This window comes from Oratosquilla oratoria, chromosome 26, assembly GCF_046742065.1.
Source record: "Oratosquilla oratoria isolate Oo_2021 chromosome 26, ASM4674206v1, whole genome shotgun sequence".
Taxonomy (NCBI): Eukaryota; Metazoa; Arthropoda; class Malacostraca; order Stomatopoda; family Squillidae; genus Oratosquilla; species Oratosquilla oratoria.
In genome coordinates, this window is record NC_134802.1 from 51,457,436 (window position 1) to 51,479,142 (window position 21,707).

Below are 21,707 nucleotides of genomic sequence, written 5' to 3' on the forward strand. Positions count from 1 at the left end.
GTAAGGTCTCGTCCTACACACCTACTGTATACCCATTCACCTCGGCGCCAGACGGTTGAACCCAGCGGGGCTGAAAGGGTTACTCGAGTCTTTAGTTGTGCATCAGTCTGCTGTGAATTGTGGGGTTGTAATTAAACGGAAGGCAATAGTTTTAAATGGAGGTCATCGTTGGTTGGTTACTCAGGATTTCTGTTCACAGTTTTTCGTCAGTTGAAGTTTGAAGTCAATTCTGGTTATGGAATTTCAGTCATTTTTAAATTTGTTCTAGTCGAGATGAGTCAAAGACGTGGTTCTTGGAAAATAATGATCGTGAGGATCAGAAAATGAGTAACGGTTGTGGTTCTAGGGAAATAATGGTCAGTGGACGGTAAGGATGGGAAACAAGGATCAACATTCCGTAATGGGGAAACCCTTCTCTACTGGAAGGAATGCCACAGGGAAGCACAAAATTACCCGGTGGCAGCCAGGTGGGAAATGCCACCCGGTATTGAAGGGGTGAAAATATCCAGCGACATTGTCGACTGGTATTAAGGGTATATGGTCCCAGTACTTTTTTTTTTTTTTTTTTTTTTGTCAGGAGTCTGTAGTTTTTTGACAAAATGTGTATTTAAAGTTCAATATTTTGTTTGTGTAAACTAGTGTTGAGCTGTGTTGTTAGTGTGACTAAATGTTTTAATACAGTAAGTATACTTCAAGGATTTCGTTAGTGCTAACGTTCTGCAAGTTTGCTTGGGTGATGAGGGAGGCAGGGAGGGAGTAGTGGGGGAGTGGGGGGGAAGGGAGGGGGACTCGTCCCTCAGTAATGTTAGCACGGAGCTAGTGCGTCACCTAAGGTCTAACTAGGAAGTCAGGTCAAGTCGGGTCACTTTGGAAAGTGTTGATTGGTGTTTACTTCCTGTTTCTATTGTTTTCCGTATGTAGTCGTCTTTTGTCTTTTCGGGTTGTTTAAATCTAGAATTATGCTTGATGGCTCAGTAGGTGTATCACTTTTGCTTTACGGGGGTGTTCAGATGAAACATTGGTTGGTTTTAGTTGTCCATTATTACACTTGATTTACCTCTTCTTCACAATTACTGTTGCTCAAGAAATAAGTATTATCTTGATATTTTCATGGTCATTATAACTACCTACATGATTACATTTTTTTATTTACCAATGGTTACACGCATTTTCCCGGCATATTGCAGGACCTTGGAGTTATTGTCGTGTGTAATCATGAGGGGTCTAAACGCGTCGACATTCCTAACGGTTTTAACGGTCACTAACGGTTTTAACGGTCACAGTAATAAGAAATTTGAAAAAGCTAATACCTCGAATTTCATTACCAACCATTTGCTTTGAACGGGCGATCCTTTGTGTAACTCACCTCAAGACAGCTAGCTAGTCGGCAGTCTGGACAATCAATCGCCTAATCAAAACAAACTCTTTTGGTACTGATAAGCTGAGGTACGAAATTTTTCAAATTACGGTCCTAAGAGAACTATCCTCTCAGGTCGCGGTTGAAGTTGTTCATCAGTCTGAGTAATGGCTTTCCCTAATAACTACTTGTCAACAACCGTGACCACGGTCCGTCTGAGCACATTTCAATAATAAACATCACGTTATGGCAGCAGCATCCTTATAACCGCGCCTGACTGGCTGTTGAGTTGAGCGTTCGAGTGCAACAGCCAATCGGACGTAGATATAGGAAATGTCGCTATAATGTGAGGTTGATCATTGAAGGAGTCAATGGAGCTGACTTTTCAACGTAACGTCTTAAGCTGAAATCAAGGTAGTACAGTAGATGTCTCACAAAGGAACTATCGTGTGTCGCGAAAGAAATTATACCACATATCTCAAGTCCAGTCATTAGTCAACCATGAAAAATTATAAATAGGTAAATGAGTAAAAACAAATAAAATTGAATAAAAAAGACCTTAAAATTAATTTTGAGCAGTAAGTATTGGCTTTTATGTCTTTTGTCTGCAAGTTTGTTACCAGAGCATCCAGCAATCCCCGAAGAACCGGAAATGGCCACACTGGGTACAACTGGTAACAGTGAAGGGCTTACGTCAGGAGGCGCTCAGTTGCTACCGAAGCCCCATGTATTCGGACTGCCAAGGCACGTGGCAGTCACCGGTACACAGCAGCCGCTGGTTTCGAACTCGGGTCTCATGTGGTGTGAGGCGTGATGGAAACCAACGCGGCCCATGCGAGGTGAATCGCTTCTGGCCAAGAAGACGCTCCCACTGGGAACGATTCTCGAACTCCTACCCCAGCCCCCAAGAACGATATTTCTTAGGCCTACTTCGGTAGCAAGTGTCAGTAAGTGAAAAGGGCGCATCAGTGACATCTGCCGTCTGTGGAAAAGATCATGATAACGAAGTTAGTCAATCGCGTGTGGCGATTAGTCATTCTCAATGGGCTGCAGCGGGGACTCCCACAGAAGAACGCCGCAGTCGTTGATCCAAATCTCGGCGTAGGCGTAGTGTTCGGCCGCCTGCTGGAGGATACTCAGACCCGAAGTGACCATACCGAAGGGGCAAGCCACCGTCCGGGAGGCGTCGCCCTTCGTACAGATCACAAACATCGAGTCCATAGCAGACCGGCCGATGCTCCCGGCCACGAGAATTCCCTCATCCATCGGGTACAACTGTTCTACACTCTTCTCCAGATCGCTGACTACCTGGAGAGGGAGAGGAAGAGGAGGATCACGGCGCTGCCACAGACTCGCAACATGGCCAAGCTCTATGTCTCTCGTGGTTAAGCGCTAAGAAGAAGAAGAAGAAAAGGTTCGCAGACTTACCGATGCACCTCCTCGGCCATTGTTGTATTCGTAGTCTCCGCAGACGAGGCGCTCGCCCGTGTCCCCACGATTATAGACGTTGAAGAACTTGGCGCCGCGGTAGGAGGGCCCCATGTCCCCGAGGCACAGGATCATGAAGTTCTGCGCCCGCCGCATGTGGCCCCACAGGGTGATGTAAACGCGGCCGAGTCTTCTGTCGTCGGCGTTGATGTCGAGGAACACCCGAGGGTTCTTCGAGGGAATGAGACTGCGAAGGAGGGGAGCCTGTGTCCGCGGCGGGTGGGGGGTGGGGGGCACGTGTGTTGCAAAGGCGGGAGTGTGGGGGGGGAAGGACGAGAGAGAGAGAAACGGAAAGAGAGAGAATGAAAGAGACAGAGACGGTAAAGAGGAAGAAGGCACTCGTAGGCAAACATACAAGGAGAGAGAGAGAGAGAGAGAGAGAGAGAAAGAGAGAGAGACATGGCAAAACAAGGGAAGATAGATATGGAGAGAGAGAGAGAGAGAAAGAAAAAGTTAATGGCTCAAATAAATCAAAATAAAAAAGCAATAAAGTAAAGAGAAATAATTAACAAAATATAGTAGCAATTAGCGTAGTTTGGTCATATCATTAGCTGACTTAATTCAAATGCATAACTAAACTGGAAAGTACAAAAGCTTCAGAATTTAGTCATGAAAAGAATAAAAGCCTCAGAATTTAGTCATGAAAAGAATGAAAGCCTCAGAATTTAGTCATGAAAAGAATGAAAGCCTCGGAATCTAGTCATGAAAAGTATAAAAGCTTTAGACTGGTTGTCTTGTCCAAGAACTACTCCAGATGGTGAGAGACAAGTATAGTCAAGTGAAGGAGGCTAAGCAGTGCAACGTGATTGGTCGTCTGGAACGCAGGAGCCCCCCCCCCCAAAAAAAAGGGGGGGAGGGGTGAGGCGCCACTCGCCACGAAGTGTGAGAGTAATCGAAACGGACTCTACCCATTCGCCGCCAAGGAGTGGGTCGCCACGAACGAGACACACTGTCGATAGCCCTTACCAAAGGAAAACCGGCACCCGGTTCTGGAGGGTTTGTTGCGCCGACCCCGCAGGGATCGGGAGAGTTTTCTTTACCTTAATGCAGAGGTCGTACGTGACGTCCTGCCACTGGTGGCAGTAGACGTGCATTCCGTTGGGTTCCCATAGGATCTTGGCCAGCTGACCGTCCGTGCTCTCCGAGATGAGGCGCTGCTCCATCTGCGCGATGGCAATGGCCACGCTCTCGGGACACGGATGCGGGATAAGGAAGTCTTCGGAAGCGACAGCCGGCGTCGACGGAGGAGTCGGTGAAGGCGGTGGACTCGGGGTTGGTTCGCGTTCCTCCTCTGTGTTGGTGGAGGCGTCCTTGGTCTCGGGCTTTGGTGGTGGAGGTGGCGGGGGAGGAGGCTGGGATTCTGGAGAGGGCTGAGCCGCCGCGGGGGTCTTTTCCGGTGTGGCTTTGTTCTGGGCGGTGGTCTTCACGGGTTTTCGTTCCGGCGTGGGAGATCTCGACGGGGTAATGTTCGCCTCGTTGGAACTCCCCTTTGGGGATTTGGCGTTGGCCTTCTGACCCGCAGCGAGCTTCGGCAGGGGCGCCAGAGACGCCTGCAGGTCGGAGAGGGTCTTGGTCTTTCTGATGGAGTACCTGGAGTTGGCAAAGTCCGGAGCTGTGACAGCGCCATTTACTCGAAGGGGTTTGGGTGGCGGAGACGGACTTCGAGGTTCCTCCGCCTTCGGAGTGCCTGTAGGAGGTGCCTTTTCGGCCGCAACCGCATTTTCTTCGGCTACGGCAGCAGCAGCAGCAGCCGCAACGACGGCGGCAGCTGCTGCGGCGACCGACACTGGCTCGCCTTTGTGGTCCGTCGGGTTGACTGGGGTCGACTCTTCGACAAGATCCGGGATGTCAGACGTCTGTCTGCGTTTCTTCTTCTTCTTTAGAGTGTTCGCTGGAGGGTTATTACTAATGCTGTTGTTGTTTCCATTGACTTTGTTGTTGTTATTATTACTGTTGGTGCTGTTGTTGATCTTGTTGTTGTTGTTGTTGTTATTGCCGTTCTTACTCGTGTTCTTGTTGTTCATCCTGTTGTTCTTATTAGCTATGACTTCGGACTCCCTGGTGCCCCATTTCTCGCTCAGCGTTTTGGAATTTTCCGCCATCACGGCAGCGGCGGAGATGCCTTCGGCGTCTAGGATCCCCGTCAGGATGTGGCGGCCCTCTTCCATGTCATGATGCAGCATCATGACCTTCTTCAGAGACTCGCACATGGCCGCGAAGGACGCGAAGATCCCATAGAGGTATTTCGTCTCGAAACCGTTCATGACCTCGAGGGCGGAGTCCGTGCGCCGCGTAGCCAAGTCCTTGAGCTGGGAGATGTGGTCCTTCGACTTGACGACGTCATGGACATGGATAGGGTGGTCCTCGAAGAGACACTCGCCGCAGGCCGGTTCGTGGCACGTGCGGCACCAAAAGGCCAGTTTGACATCGTGTTGAGGGCACATCTCTGACTGTGGTGTTAAACAAAGAAAGAGGAAGAGTTAACTACGCCTCTGGAATCTAAAACATTAATTACTGAAGTAACTTTTTGGGAGGCTAATATCTGACGAATGGAATTATATATTGCAGTAGCTCTCCATCAAGAATAAGTAAAATGTAAAAAGGTAAGTTATATAACCAACTCTCTCAGCTCTCAAAGTAAAGGTCAGGAACTCCGCGAGGCAAAAGCAAATAAATCATCTCTCAGTATCCGTGATGTGTCAGCCATGGAGGGATAATTTTTTTTTTTTTTTTTTTTTTTTTTTTTTTTTTTTTTTTTTTTTTTTTTTTTCTTTTAAGTATACCGAGGAACGAAACTAATTCTCTTTGTAACCTTACCTTGGAGCATTGCTGTGCCGCAATGATAGCAAGGATACTGTACTCTGTGGCCAACTTCTCAGCCGACGTGATGCCTTGGTCTGTGCGACAGGTCGGGCAGGTGACGAGGCCGCCACAGAGCATGAGGGCCACGCAGGGCCGGCAGAAGGAGTGGCCGCATTTCGGGAGGAGAACAGGCTGGCGCGTGGACTCCTGATACTTCTCGCAGCACACAGTGCAACTGAGGAGCTCATCAAGCTCGTCGCCGCACCCGGGCGAGCTGCGACACGATCGAAGCAGTGTGGTGGTTGGTCAGTCGACACCAGAAGCCAGCTGAAAGGACGAGAGAATAGATGGTTAAGACGATGGCATTATTTCTTAAGGTCCCTTTCACACTAAGCAACTAGTGACCGTCACTAGTGACCGTCATTAGTGACCGTCACTAGTGACCGTCACTAGTGACCGTCACTAGTGACCGTCACTGGTGACCGTCACTAGTGACCGTCACTAGTGACCGTCACTAGTGACCGTCACTAGTGACCGTCACTAGTGACCGTCACTAGTGACCGTCACTAGTGACCGTCACTAGTGACCGTCACTAGTGACCGTCACTAGTGACCGTCACTAGTTGTCTACCATTATTTTAAATTGAGCCTTTCACACTACGTCACTGCGGTTGCCCGATTGCACAACAGGCTATGGCTGTTGACCGTCACTGGCAGTTGCCGTCACCGACCGTCTCTTTTTCTTGACCAGCAAAGCCAACAGAAGCACCTCCTCCATTGATGCCGTTCTTTCGACTAATGAGATGATGAGGAAGGATTCCACAACTCGGTGACAGTCACTGGTTGCTTGCAGTTGCCCGGGATTCTCACACTAGGCAACTAGTGACCGCCACTAGTGACGGTCACTAGTTGCCTAGTGTGAAAGGGGCCTAAAAGATGACGACAACGATAGTATTGCTCTCTAGCAAGTAAACAATACGCCCCCATCTTGTTCTCTCATTGTGGTATTCTTAAAAAAATATTTCCTTATATAAATCCTTGGAAGGGAAAGATTTATATAAGGAAAAATTTTCTTAAGAATACCAATGTAAGAATCTTACGGTGGTATTCTTAAAAAAAAAAAAAAAAAATATTTCCTTACATAAATATTTTCCTTCCAAGGATTTATATAAGATTTATATAAGGATTTTTTTAAGAATACCACCGTTAGTTTCTCCGTATTTGGCAATACCTAACCTACCCTGGCCTAACATAAACTAACCTAACCTATCCTAACTTAACCTAACCTAACCTAACTTGTCCTAACCTAACCTAACCTAACTTATCCTAACCTAACCTAACATGACGTAACATGACATAACCTAACATAACCTAACCTAACTTATCCTAACCTAACCTAACCTAACTTACCCTAACCTAACCTATCCTAACCTAGCCTAACCTAACCTAACCTAACCTGACATGACTTAACATAACCTAACCTAACATAACCTAACATAACTTATCTAACCTAACCTAACCTAACCTAATTTACCCTAACCTAGCCTATCCTAACTTAACCTATCCTAATTTATCCTAACATAACCTAACCTAACGTAACCTAACCTAACATAACCTAACCTAGCTTACCCTAAACTAACCTAACCTAACTTATCCTAACCTAACCTAACCTAACGTAACCCAACCTAACATGACCTAACCTAACTTACCCTAAACTAACCTAACCTAACCTAACATAACCTAACCTAACTTATCCTAACTTAACTTACCTAACCTAACCTATCCTCACCTAACCTAACCTAATCCAGCCTAACCACAGGCCTAAAAAAAAACTCAGGAAATGACGGCAACATTGATGACAACGTTATCTTAATTCACCAAAAGAAAAATCACGAAAGTGTTCTTGATTCAGATTGAGTTCTTTCCAGGGCTGATATAGAGATTCTAATCCCTTCCAAAAGTGTGTGTGTGTGTGTGTGTGTGTGTGTGTGTGTGTGTGTGTGTGTGTGTGTGTGTGTGTGTGTGTGTGTGTGTGTGTGTGTGTGTGTGTGTGTGTGTGTGTGTGTGTGTGTGTGTGAGTCAGAGAGAGAGAGAGAGAGGGAGAGATTCACCATTCATCATGGTCATGGATCACGTGTTGGAATCGTGATCGACAGCTATTTCCTTGTGTGTGTGTGTGTGTGTGTGTGTGTGTGTGTGTGTGTGTGTGTGTGTGTGTGTGTGTGTGTGTGTGTGTGTGTGTGTGTGTGTGTGTGTGTGTGTGTGTGTGTGTGTGTGTGTGTGTGTGTGTGTGTGTGTGTGTGTGTGTGTGTGCCCGCGCTATGCTATGTTCGTAAGCTTCTGCCTATGTCTCTTCAGTTATATATCGATCTTTGCTTTGTGCTCATCTATGCCATGCCCTCCTGAACTGTTTCTTATTCCACAGATTTCTGCATCTGCGTAGGAAACTATATTTCATAACCAACGTCCTTAAAACATGCTATCTCCTCCTGATATTCCTTCATTTTGTAAAAGAATTACTTTTTTTTTAGTCTAAAAACGACAGTCACGTCACCCCTCTCTCTTCTTTCTTTCAGAGTTGGAAATCCCAACTTGTTTGATCTCTCTCCGGGCCATCTGTCGGCGAGGTTGGGAATGATCTTGTTTGCCTTTCTTTGTATTCCATTTTCTATTTCTCTTCCACTTCATGCTCCAACTTGGGGCGGATGAGATTTTCATTTTTTTTTTTTCTTCAAATCTTCGTCAGTGTAGTGAAATGATATTTTTATGTTCATCAATATAACCTGCATGTCTCCCATTACTGATATGTTTTTCGGGTGACAAATTGAGTCGCGTGTACATGTGTTTACGTAAACGTGTGTATGTATCTATGTATGTTCGTGTAGCCACAAAGACCCTCATTCCTACTCCCACATCCAAGTTTATACGCCGTCTACACACGTGCGGGAGTCTAACACAGAAACTTTCATTTCTTTGGTCTATTTGGACTAAGATATATTACTTCTGGAGATTTAATTCGAAGTAACAGAACTCAAACGTCTTAGGTGAAGACGCGTATAAACATGAAAAAGACATGGGATACGATAATTTGTGTATTCAATATGATATAAGAGTTCAACCAATCCTCCAACAAAGAATGTGTCCCTCAGGTGAGAGAGGGACAAAGCAGGGTACGTGTCTTCCTAACATAGGACAGATGAAGTCACGGGGCCACAGAAAGTGACGGCCATATTGTCCTGACGTAAGCAAGCGGCTAGAGGGCACCTTAAGAATACAAGCGGCGACAAAAAGAGGAAGAATATTGTCCTGACGTAAGCAAGCGGTGACAAAAAGAGGAAGAAGAGAAAGACTAGCTCTGGCAAATTCCCCCCCGCCATCTCGACCGACTTGTGCGGTCGGCAGAACACACAGACCTCGCGTAAGGGTCTTCTCGAAGATTTTGGCCACGGCTCAAGTGTGAGATAAAGGTGATGCACTTCTGGGCCATAAATATACCACGACATTAATGCTCTACCATAGGACGGGGTTGCGAAGTATGCGTCCTTGTGTGTTAGCGTGTGTCCTTGTCACTTTTTTTTTTTTTTTTTTTGTTTTTTTTTTTTTTTTTTTTTTGTTTTTTTTTTGGTCTCGTTTCGAGTGAGGAATGCAGGAGACGTCGTGCAAACAACCTTGCCCCAATTATTTGCTTCACGAATTTCGAATAAAACAGGTCCTGTATTCGCGAGCCCACATCACGAATATTGACCAAGATGCAAATGCGAAACAAAAGTATCTATGGAACTAAGGGCGATATCTCCCCAAAGGCTTATGGTTCCATCTCTTGACTGTACGAAGACAACAAAAGTGACTGCTCCGGCCGAAGGTAGACACCCCCTTATGTAACCTTACATTTTCTTCTTTTTTCAAATTTCTTTTCAAAACGTCATGTAAACTTTTTGGGCTTATGAAGACTTCTTTAGGGGACCACACAGATGTGAAATGAGACCCACAGAAGTTCCACACCTAATCTAATCTAACCTAACCTAACTTAACCCAACCTAACCTAAGGTAACCTAACCTAACTTAACCCAACCTAACCTAAGGTAACCTAACCTAACCTAACTAGATCTAACATATCCTAACCCAACCTAGCCTAACTTAGCCTAGCCCAGCCTAACCTAACCTAACCAAATCTAATCTAGCCAAACTTAACCTAACCTACGGTAACCTAACCTAACTAGATATAACCTATCATAACCCAACCTAACCTAACCCAGCCTAACCTAGCCTAACCTAACCTAAACAGATCTAATCTAGCCAAACTTAACCTAACCTACGGTAACCTAACCTAACTAGATATAACCTATCATAACCCAACCTAACCTAACCCAGCCTAGCCTAGCCTAACCTAATCTAACCAAATCTAATCTAGCCAAACTTAACCTAACCTACGGTAACCTAACCTAACTAGATCTAACCTATCCTAACCCAACCTAACCTAACCCAGCCTAGCCCAGCCTAACCTAACCTAAACAAATCTAATCTAGCCAAACTTAACCTAACCTAACCTAAACCTAACCTAACCTAAACCTAACCTAAACCTAACCTAAACCTAACCTAACCTAACCTAAACCTAACCTAACTGGATCTAATCTAACCTAACCTGACCTAACCTGACCTACCCACAGGAGATTCAGAGATGAAGTTTGTACAACTCCACTATTCATTCATTATTATGATTTTTTCGCATCCGACCTAGATATGGACCAAAAGTTCTCTTGTCGACATGTTCCGCCTTTGTAATCCTTTGTAAGAAACTCTTAACTGATGGAAAGCCTTCCAATGCGCACATTAGCTCTTTGTTAGACATTGGTCTACAAAGAGCTGGTGCTTCAGCAATCATTCATTCATTCATTCATTCATTCATTCATTCATTCATTCATTCGTCACTTTGTTTTGCGCTGTGGAGCGTTTGGCTTCGTTTCCGCCTCATGAGTAGACGGAATCCAGCGGAAGCTTCTGAGAATCACCTGTTACACAAAGCAAAGGTGACGGCTTCGGCCGCAGCTAAGAGCCTCCTGGCGTGGGCACTTTGTGAAATCAAGACCTATACTGTACAAGGCGAAGATGAATCGTGAAAATTATCTTCAGTAAGGTCAAGGCGTATGATGAGGATGAAGATGAGGATGATGGTGAGGAGGATGAGGATGAGATTGAGGAGGATGAGGATGAGAATTGAGGAGGAGGATGACGCTCCTTCATCCTTTCGCTTGCCATCGAGCAGCGTGTATCCGACACGGATGAATGGATGGATGGATGGATGGATTGACGAGAATATGTCTTCAGTTCATTCGTTAAATCTGTGTATGGAATGACGGGAGGAGGGCTTCCCCCAGCTGAATAAAATCTCACTCACCATCCCAATCCCACGCAGTGGGAAGTGAGAAACCTATGATAAGGCAAAACCCTGTTAGTTGCGGCGAGCCGTTTTTTTTTTTTTTTTTCCCGGGATTCGAACTCACGACCATCTGCTCATGAATTCAAGATGATATTCACGACCGACTGAGATGGACATCAAGATGAAGACGTTCAAAAGTATTCAGAAAATAAGGAATATAGGGGGAATATGCGTGTTCTATTGACTGCCTCCATGGTTATTGACGTATATGTGTAAAATGGAAACAATAACAATAACATTAGCGTTTTATAACAATTCCCCCAGTCACGTGACATCAATGAAATGATGACAATAACTGTCGTCTTAGGTTCCATTGACTGAAAACCCGCAACCCCAAGATGGACGGCAACGGTCCCTCCCATAGATTTCTTTAAGATTTTTTTTTTTTTTTTATACAGGTTCTCTGTCACCTGCTTAAAGTAGCAGGGAGAGGGGAGCAGTGGCCGGCTGCCAGCCTTTACGTTAGAAAATGGACAAAATACAGTCTAGGAACCGAGTGCCTACCCCTCGGGGCCGGCACCTCCAGATGGAGGTAAGGGAATTGAAGGGATACGCAAATGGGCTACAGGGAGACGATTCTTTCGGACACCCGTCTCACAGGTCCTCGTTATTACTGCCGATGTGGGGTTATGATAAAGCTTTGTTGTAGTTATGGTTGTTGAAGTTATGGTTGTTGTTGTTGTAGTTATAAATGTGCCATGGCAATGTCTTCCGTTGAGGAAACAGACGGACCTGTAGATCGTTCGTTGCCCCCCTCTCACTCCACTCCCACACACACAAACCACACCCGCATGCGTCAGGCATTTCGTTAGGGAGACAAGTCGCACTGTTATTCCCACAATCTGTGGCGCATCTGTTTCGAATCGGAGACACTTCACCCAGAAGAACAGTGAGTCACTACCTCGGGGTGTGAGAGAGAGAGGAAGGGTTGGGGTAGGGGGGTGGGGAGGGAGAGAAGGGGACGGTAGCGGTAGCCAGAATTCTCTCAAGAAGAATAAGTGCCAACAAACGGATCAACTCTGGTCAACAAAATGAAATATGCTTCTTGTCCCAAAAAAATCTAAAGTGGGTGAACTCAATGATGTTTTTTTATGCAGATGTTCAGATATCTTCAGAATTTGTACATCAGGCAAGGTTGTTTTGTCATGTTCTACGGCTTTAATCAACATGTCAGGGTTATATTACTAAGTGCAGAGGTGATCACGGACACTATCAAACTCAATGTCCCGAACATACAAAATGCGAAAGCCCATATTTCTTCGTCAAACTTAAGTGAATTTATTCCCACCTCAAGTAGGAGTGTAGCGTAATAGGAAATGGCATTTGATAAAGAATGAATATTATGATTATGGTATCCATACCAAAGTTGGCTTGGGCAGGGCCAAGAACCTTTTCCCTAACGAAATGTAGGAAACATTTTTCCTCCCTCTACCGATTTGATTCATTTTCTTTTCCTCGTTTGATGCTACGTGACAGGACCAGAGTCAGTAGGCTTTGTAATTATAGTTCTCGTTACGAGGTTACGAGGTCGCCCACGGAGCCCAGGGCCCAAGAAGGAGCCAAATGTCACAAGGGGGGGGGGGTTGGTAAAAACAGCTGCGTCGCGTGCCAAACACACATTATATTTTAGCTCGACTTGCCCGACCCATTTCTCGTACAACATTCACTTCCCTCTCAGCCTTCCAACTTAAGAATATCTTCCCCCCCAATGCTGAGGAATGGGGGCAAATTAATGTGAGAGTGACGCTTCAGTAATGAATGCAGGTGCTGAAGTATCAGAGGAAAGAAAGAAGGCAGAGTTATGCTCCAAGAGGCTGAATGTCGACGCCTATTTCAAACTTCTCAGAGAATTACTTGCTCTTGACCTTCTCCAGACAACAAGGAGTGTCTCCTTGGAATTCCTCTACGTTTTTTGCTCTTTCTTTTTTTCCCTTTCTCCTCTTCCTTCTTCTTCTTCTTCTTCGCGTTCTTTCCAAAAGACGAGAAGAGGAATGTTCGTGTACCTCCCCACCCACCCCCACCCCCACCGCAACCTCCACTACAGGAGGAAACACTTTTTTTGCCCTTGATGATTGAAATGTGTTGCAGGTGTGGCGAAAAAGGTGCTCGCATTGATAAAACCAAAGCTTAAGAATGTCAAACACACGTGTATTTATATAGTATATATATGTATATATATATCCACATATGCATACACACATATATACGTCATTCAGGAGGTGCTCAGATGGGAGGGAGGGTGGAGGGGTGTGGAGTGTGTTCAGGGATGGAATGGGTGGGAATGATTTTATGCCTTTTTCTTTTTGGCTACCACCCTTGTAAGGGGGAAGAAGCCTTGGTATATGTATGTACATATGTATGTATATATATACTGTATATATATATATATATATATATATATATATTAATATATATATATTGTATATATATATATGTATATATATGTATATATATATATATGTATGTATACATATATACATATTTATGTATGTATATCTATATATAGATAGATAGATAGATAGATATGTATGCACACATACGCACACACACACACACACATTCACACACACATAAAGATTGTGATTTAGTGTACCTTGGTTAAACCGGCAGGGCTCTTAATACCAGATTAACGGAGCACAAAAGATCCATTAGATATGCCCAGGAAAATTCCGCTGTGTTCCAACATGTCAGTACCAAAAAGCATAGTCTTGACTGGGATAAGGCCAAATTTTTGCTTAAGTCCAACAGCAGCTTTAGAAGAAAAATTGTTGAATCCGCCTTAATCGAAGGATGTTCGAACTTGAACATCTATAAAGGTCAATGGTCCCCGGACATAGTCTCACGGCTAGCTGTGAGCCGTTTGGTTAAAAATCTTCACCCTCCTGACCCCGCTCCCCCACCAAACTTGACCCCGCTTCCCTTCTGACCTCACACCTTTACCCACACATCCCCTCCCCTCTGACTCCGCCCTGCGCGACGGATTGTCATGTTTTTAGCTCTGCGTGTTCCCCTTCTACTCATATCTCAATTGTATTTATATTACTACAACTTCTTGTAACATGTACTTTCCTGAAGAGGGCTATAGCTATTAGCCGAAATATAGAAGTTATACTTTCTACTAATTTTCCTTTTATTCTGACTGTGGGTTCTTCGTGATTATAATTTTTACTAATGTGCTACTACATTTTGCCTAAGTGATATATATATATATATATATATATATGTATATATATATATATATATATATACATACATATATATACATACATATATATATAATTTGAACAAAATGCAGTGGCACATTTGTAATATGAATATATATATATATGTGTGTGTGTGTGTGTGTGTGTGTGTGTGTGTGTGTGTGTGTGTGTGTGTGTGTGTGTGTGTGTGTGTGTGTGTGTGTGTGTGTGTGTGTGTGTGTGTGTGTGTGTGTGTGTGATTCACCATGGTCTTTGGATCACGGGTTGGACTCGTGATCGACAACTATTTCCCTTTCGGAAGAGAGCTCAGAGTTCGTATATGACCGATTTATGGGTAATGCTGTGACCTTACACGCACACACACACCCAACTCCCCGCCCACGAGAGTTGGAGTAACAACTCGCAGCGCAGTGGTACTGAAATTATTTCAGCCCTGGGCGGGATTCGATCCCGGACCTCCGTAGTGGCAGCCGGAAACTCTACCAATCGCTCCACGAGTGTGTGTGTGTGTGTGTGTGTGTGTGTGTGTGTGTGTGTGTGTGTGTGTGTGTGTGTGTGTGTGTGTGTGTGTGTGTGTGTGTGTGTGTAAAATCCCACTTGTGTACATATTACCAATGGTAAATCATGGCGAGGATGAGTTCCGTATAAAGTCCGTGTATACGTATGTAACGCGAGCACGCATATATAAGTGTTATTACGTTTCAAAGGATTACAAAAGTTTACAAAGGAAAAACATGACGGTAGGAGACATTTTATCCCATAACTAAATCGGATTCAAAAAAATCATAATAATGATAAATAGATAGATAAATAGATAGTTAAATAAATAAATTAATAAAATTAATGAATAGGTAATAATAAATTATAAGAAATAGATCAATAATGATAATTGATAATAACATATAAATAATAACAAATAATGATACTAAATCAATAAATAAAATAGAATAAAATAGATGGCAGGCATCACAGCATATTGCTTAGGTTTTTATCTAAATGAATTTTAAAACTTAGAACTGTACTACATTTTACCGCCTCTGCAGGAAGTTTATTCCATTCATGAACTACACGGTTGACAAAGTTGTTTCTACCCACTTCCAAATTAAATCTACTTCCTGACAATTTGAGACCATTATTTCATATGTGATTCGCATTCCGTGAGAAAATGTTGTCACTATTGATGTCAATTCCTTTTAGAATCTTAAAGACTTTTATCAAATTACCCATGATTGTACGCTTTTTCGCTTTTTTTTTTTTTCTTTTTTTAGGGAACCTAGAATAATATGTTTTAGTCAATTTTCGTATGATTTATTTCTGATATTTGTAATCAGTTTTGTGGCTCGCCGCTGTACATTTTCCAATCAAGCAATGTCTTTAATGAGATTCGATGACTATACGGAAACAACATATTCCAAATGTGGACGAACTAACGATTTATAACTTGTCAATGAGGGGTAGACTTTTAAAATCAAAAGGTCGCGCAATCACTCCTATAATCTTGTTTGCTTTCTCTGAGGCCGAAATACATTGCTTAGGTTCGAGTCCTCAGCCTGATAGTGTCTCAGTTTCCGAATATGCTTCTATCGAGCTACATAATCTGTTAGTCTCGATCGTGTTTGCAAGGAATTAAAATGGAATTAAGTTAATGTGTTTGATATATATATGTATATATATATACATATATATATATATACATATATATATACATATATATACATATATATTTATATATGTATATATATATACATATATATATATATATATATATATATATATATATATATATACATATATGCTTATACATATACCAACGGCTTTTTCACCCTTAGAGGGGAAGTAGCCAAAAAACAAAGGCATAAAATCCACTCCTCCCCATTCCATCCCCGCATACTCCACTCCCATTCACCCCCTTCCTTCCCTCTTATATTGGCTCCACCTGGATGACGGGTCATCCTTCCATTTCGCCTACTGCCTTGGGCCAGAAGCAATGTAGTGAGACAAAGCAAATCCACAACAAGGCCGCTTCATTTAATCGGCGACCCCCCTCTCCGTTCCCGCATGCAGAAAAAGAGAAGACAGGGAGAAAACACTTCGGGCTGCGTCAAAGTATCATTCAAGCATACTCACCCCCATCTCCCACCCACTCCCTTCCATGAATCACAACATCATCCATACACACCATTCTCCACTCACACCTATCTTCTATCTTCTCCCATTCTTCCTCAACAGACATTCCCCTCATTTCCAATGCCCTTTTTACTCCATCCATCCATCTCATCCTTGGTCGCAACTCATGTTCACTCCATCCACCTCTGCCTTCCACACCTCGTTTACTAATCTGTCTTCGTTCATTCTTTCCATGTGTCCAAACCATCCCAATACTCTTTCATCAATCCTATCTTCCAACTCCCTTTCCACCCCTGTTCTCCTCCTCACCTCCTTGTTTCTCACTCTATCCAGCCTAGTAACCCCTACCATACTTATCAGGCATTTCATCTCAAACATTCAAAATCCTCTCTTCCTCTCTTATGTTCCATGTTTCTACCCCATACAGTGATGTCGGCACAATCACTCCTCCATACAGTCTCCTCTTAGCATCCATTCCCAAATGTCTATTTCTCATTACACTTTTTAATCCCCCAAGGCATTTACTTGCTTCTCTTAATCTACATTCTACCTCCACCTCCACTCCTCCCTTTCCCACCACATTCGCACCCAAGTATCTAAAACTATCCACTTCCTCCAGTCTCTCCCCCTTAATACTCACTTCCAGTCTGCTGCCACTTTCTCCCCTTGTGCATCTCATCACCTTTTACCCACATTTATCTTCAACTTCCTTCTTTCGCACACCTTCCCAAAGTCAGTCACTAACTTCCTTAATCCCTCCTCTGATACTGCTAAAAGCGCAGTGTCGTCAGCAAACAACATCTGGTTTATCTCCCATTTTTCTCCATTTTCTTTAACCATCTTCAGTCCCTCCTTCATTACCCTTGCTTTTACCTCTCGCACCACCCCCTCATAAAAACTCTTGATTGCTCTTAACATCTTTCCTCCTACCCCATATGTCTGTGATACCTCCCACAGTGCCTTCCTGTCTACCCTGTCATAAGCCTTTTCCAAATCCAACGCAGACGTCCAACATTTTTTCCCAGAGAGCGTCCGAGGACCACTGCCGGATGCCATGGGGCCACGTGTTCCCGACAAGAAAATCTCGAGACAAAAGTTGATGGAGAGAAAGGGGTCGCAAGGTTGAAGGCGTTGAAAATGGACGACCGGAAAAAAAGGTGAGGATAAGGGAGGGAGGGGGGTGACCTGCCTTGTGGGCCAGAAGGCGCCTCTCACAGACCCACTTGGCACTCTGAGCTAGGTGGGTCATAATCATCATCATCGAAAAAAGATTACCGAGAACCCTGCCATCTTAGGTCAACGACGAAGCGGAACGCCAAAAACCAGGTCGACATACGTGTGTGCGTGCGTATGTACGCGTGTACGTGCGTGTATGTGTGCGTGCGTATGTACGCGCGTGCGTGGGTGTATGTGTGCGTGTGTAGGCTGGTCCCTAAGGATAAAGAGGTCCCTTCACAGGATACTTTTCGATCGATTAATAAATGATACAGCGTAAAATAGATATATCAATGAAGATATATATAAATACAAAAAACAATAGATACATTGGTAAATGAATAGGCGATGAACAAAATTAGGAATACATTAGATATTATACAATGGTGGAAATCAATAGATTAATAAGTGGTTAAGTAAAGAAGCAAGTAAACAAATAAATACAGTCGTTCATACAGTCAACGCAACATGTGCCGGTAGTCACAGCGCGCAGATGAGAGAGAGAGAGAGAGAGAGAGAGAGAGAGAGAGAGAGAGAGAGAGAGAGAGAGAGAGAGAGAGAGAGAGAGAGAAAGAGAGAGAGAGAAAGAGAGAGAGAGAGAGAGAGAGAGAGAGAGAGAGAGAGAGAGAGAGAGAGAGAGAGAGAGAGAGAGAGAGAGAGAGAGAGAGAGAGAGAGAGAGAGAGAGAGAGAGAGAGAGAGAGAGAGAGAGAGAGAGAGAGAGAGAGAGAGAGAGAGGCCGTGGAAAGACTCGACCCTTGGATCGAGACCCACAATTTGAATTGGTCATCAAGGATTTCTGAACTTATTATTTTCCCAATATTTCTCTTCAAAATATTATCAAATTATCAATCTTGATTGTAGAATTCCTAAGACATTATCATCTAAGACTAAGCAAAACTTTGAGACATAAGCGATTTGAGGTGGGGAAAAAAATACCAACATCTACTCTTGTCTTTTAAGTGTTCATGAAGGTCACCATGATCGATCTGAACTGTATTTTGGATAGCAGCCAAAAAAAAGTTTAAGAACAACTGACATAAGATACTTATACAGAGTTGGTAGGCCCTATTATCGAATGAGTGATCAAACTTTTCTGCATTTCCAATTTCAGTTTCGTTTGCGGATGCAGTTTCGAATGAACTGAATGTCTGTGGTTATTGGCTCCGAGAGCAGGCCGAACGCCCGGGTCATCAGCTCAGCTAGACAGATCGTTAGTCGTTTACATCCAAACATGGCGCTTGTTGCCATCACAGACCGGAAGGGAATGGGATGCTATGAACATGTGGGAGTAAGGACTTGAACACTCCCATTTCCCCCCAGTTCCCGTGGGATCGACTCCCTCACATCCACACACCCACACCCACACACACCCAACCACCCACCTTCCTAGTCCACCCCCTCCCTCCACGCCGCTACCGTTGCTGCTTCAAACGATCCCCGCCTCGTCATGACGACAGAAGAATCCGGAATGAAAAGAAGAATGTATCTTCACATCGACTAACACCAAACATTACTTGTGACGATTTCGATAACCCAAATTACGTGTCATCAGAAGTAGAGAACCGAACGACAGGACATTTCAACTTCCTTCAGAAATGAAAAGATAACTTAGGATCTTTTGTAGGTTCAAAGCATTTTCTTTTCGTTCCGTCTATCAACAAGCTAGCTTGTTCATGTCCGTGACGCCTTTTTCCCTCATAGGTAGCGAAGAAGATAGCCTATCTTATCTCAAATGACCCCATCAGTACCCCATGGAACGTTTCTTTGTGCTCAATATACTGTCAGGTTATCTTTTTTTATTTCTGTGCTACAGCGGGAAAGAAGTGGACAGCGGTGGCGCCAGGAATTTTTAGTTGGGGAGGCTAAGGGGGGCTGAGCAAATTTTTTGGGGGGCTAATAGTAATATGATAATACACATATATTATCCTCATTTCAGAAGGGGAGGGGGTTAATGGTTGGGCTAGCACTGATGGCTGACAAATCTTTAGCCCTGGCAATTAAAAATTCCACTTAATAAGATTATTTCAATGAGTGTTTTAAATTTTCAATTTGTTCATTTCAGTTGGGGGGCTAATGGGAGGGCTGGCCACTTTTTGGGGGGGCTAAAGACCCCCCAAACCACCCCCTGGCGCCGCCACTGGAAGTGGAGGTGAAGGAGAACGATGGCTGGCCTGCGAGCTGGCCATCCCTTCGGCCGACGACAACGACATCTACAACGACGACAACAACGACAACGACAACGACTACACCATCTGGCCATTGTGTTTAGACATTTTAAACTTTCAACAGAGCAAACAGAGCGCAGGGAGTAGTAGTAGTAGTAGGAGGAGGGGGAGGAGGAGGAAAAAACAGAAGCATCCCCGAAATGCGCTCATTTCTTGAGAAAAACAGTTCGAATGTCGACATAAACAAAGTGATGTTTGCCATGAACGCTGAGGACTGGGGATGGTGGGGGGGGGGAGATTTGGAGGATTGTTAGGGGGAAGAGAAAATATCACAACGACGTTTGATGATCCTGGGCCTTTTTATTCAATAACAACCATCCTGGACAGGTTACAATAGTAAGGTACAATAGACAGGTTACAATAGTAAGGCTACATAAAGCTACATACCACAATTGTCTCGGTACGATAATTCATGATAAAACTTTGTAAGAATAACTCGATCGACCCAAAACGGAAGAAATTATCTCACACGAAAAAAAAGAGAAAGAAAGAGAGAGTGAAAGAGAGAGAGAGAGACAAAAATTGTTCCGAGGTCAGCCGACTTTGTTTTGTTTTGGTAATCTCGTTGCCTTCGTCGTCGGTTGAGTAACTGACAAAACTATTTCAAATGACCCTGAGCAGACGAACGAGCAAACTCATCGGATTTTGTCCTGTCTTGCGCCAGGTGATTTTATTAAGTTACAAAAATGGACGGAACCCACCGATCGCCGTGAAATAATTTACGAAGACTCTGATGAAATTTTTAAAAATTCATCTTTTAGCGACATTTAATCTTCGAGTAGCGCCTGCCTTTGGTACATTTTGAAACCCAAAATCAGTTTAAAGTATTAAAGAAACACCAAGATAAATTATGATCTGATGGCAGTAAAATGTACCTTAGAGTAAAAGTTATAATGTAGCTCTTTATATATTTTGTTCTGGTTATTCCCAGGCGATTTCATTCGGCTGAGTGGGGGGAGGGGGGAAGGGGGACTACAAACTCGATTGACTTAGAAAAAATATTGGGTAATTTGGTTTATTTAATGAAATGTCAGAAAATTAGTTCGTAACACTAAACGTATTGTTGTAAATCAAACTCTCTCTTAAAAAAAATAATAAGAAAAAAGAAATGAATGGAAAAATATTAATGGTTATAAAACGAATTTGTATATCTCCGAACAACGAATCATAAGCATGTAATTTTCATATATATATATATATATATATATATATAATATATATATATATATATATATATATATATATATATATATATATATATATATATATATATATATATATATATATATATAAATATATATATATATGCATGTATGTATATGATGAAAGAGCATTACATTATTCCAAAGACCCAAATAAACAATAAATTATAGTTCTAAACACAACTTATTTTCTAAAAATAAATTAATAAATAAACAAATTTAGTCGTACAAGCAAATTTGAAAGCATGCAAATTTGAAAAATGTAAATTGTCGTTAATTCTAGAGTAATACACATTTCTACACTCACGAACGTTTAAATCTTATTGCACTTTATATACTTTGTGTTAAAGTAGGTCACGCGTTAGTCGCGTGCAAATCTAGGTGAACGGTCAATGAAAAAATATTAGAAATATTAGAAATGAGTTAGTGCTACAGATGGCTCTAAAGAAGCAATTATTTGAAACAAAAAATCGACATTTTGAAGAAAAAAAAGTTCTTCATAAAGAAGATAGAAATTCCCTCCAAAATTGTTAAGCAAAAACTATTTTCGAAACCGGAATAGACATTTCTAACACCACAGATGGCCTTCCAGCAGAAATAATCCCAAACAAAAAAATCGACATTTTGAAAAAGAAAAAGTTCTTCATAAAG

The 21,707-nt window shown here is 43.0% G+C and overlaps 1 protein-coding gene across 2 annotated transcripts in view; it reads right to left on the minus strand.

Annotated features, from left to right (window-relative positions):
* Positions 1 to 1,131: 1,131 nt before the first annotated feature.
* LOC143039566 (uncharacterized) overlaps positions 1,132 to 21,707 on the minus strand; it is a 40,713-nt gene continuing 20,137 nt past the window's right edge. For both annotated transcript variants that reach the window (XM_076209777.1, XM_076209778.1), the window contains exons 2-5: positions 5,663 to 5,974; positions 3,886 to 5,295; positions 2,786 to 3,049; positions 1,132 to 2,665 (exon numbers count right to left, since the gene is read on the minus strand). In XM_076209777.1, the coding sequence (XP_076065892.1) occupies positions 2,387 to 2,665; positions 2,786 to 3,049; positions 3,886 to 5,295; positions 5,663 to 5,785 (2,076 nt within the window). In that variant the 5' untranslated portion in view covers positions 5,786 to 5,974 and the 3' untranslated portion in view covers positions 1,132 to 2,386. The remainder of the gene's footprint in view (positions 2,666 to 2,785; positions 3,050 to 3,885; positions 5,296 to 5,662; positions 5,975 to 21,707) is intronic.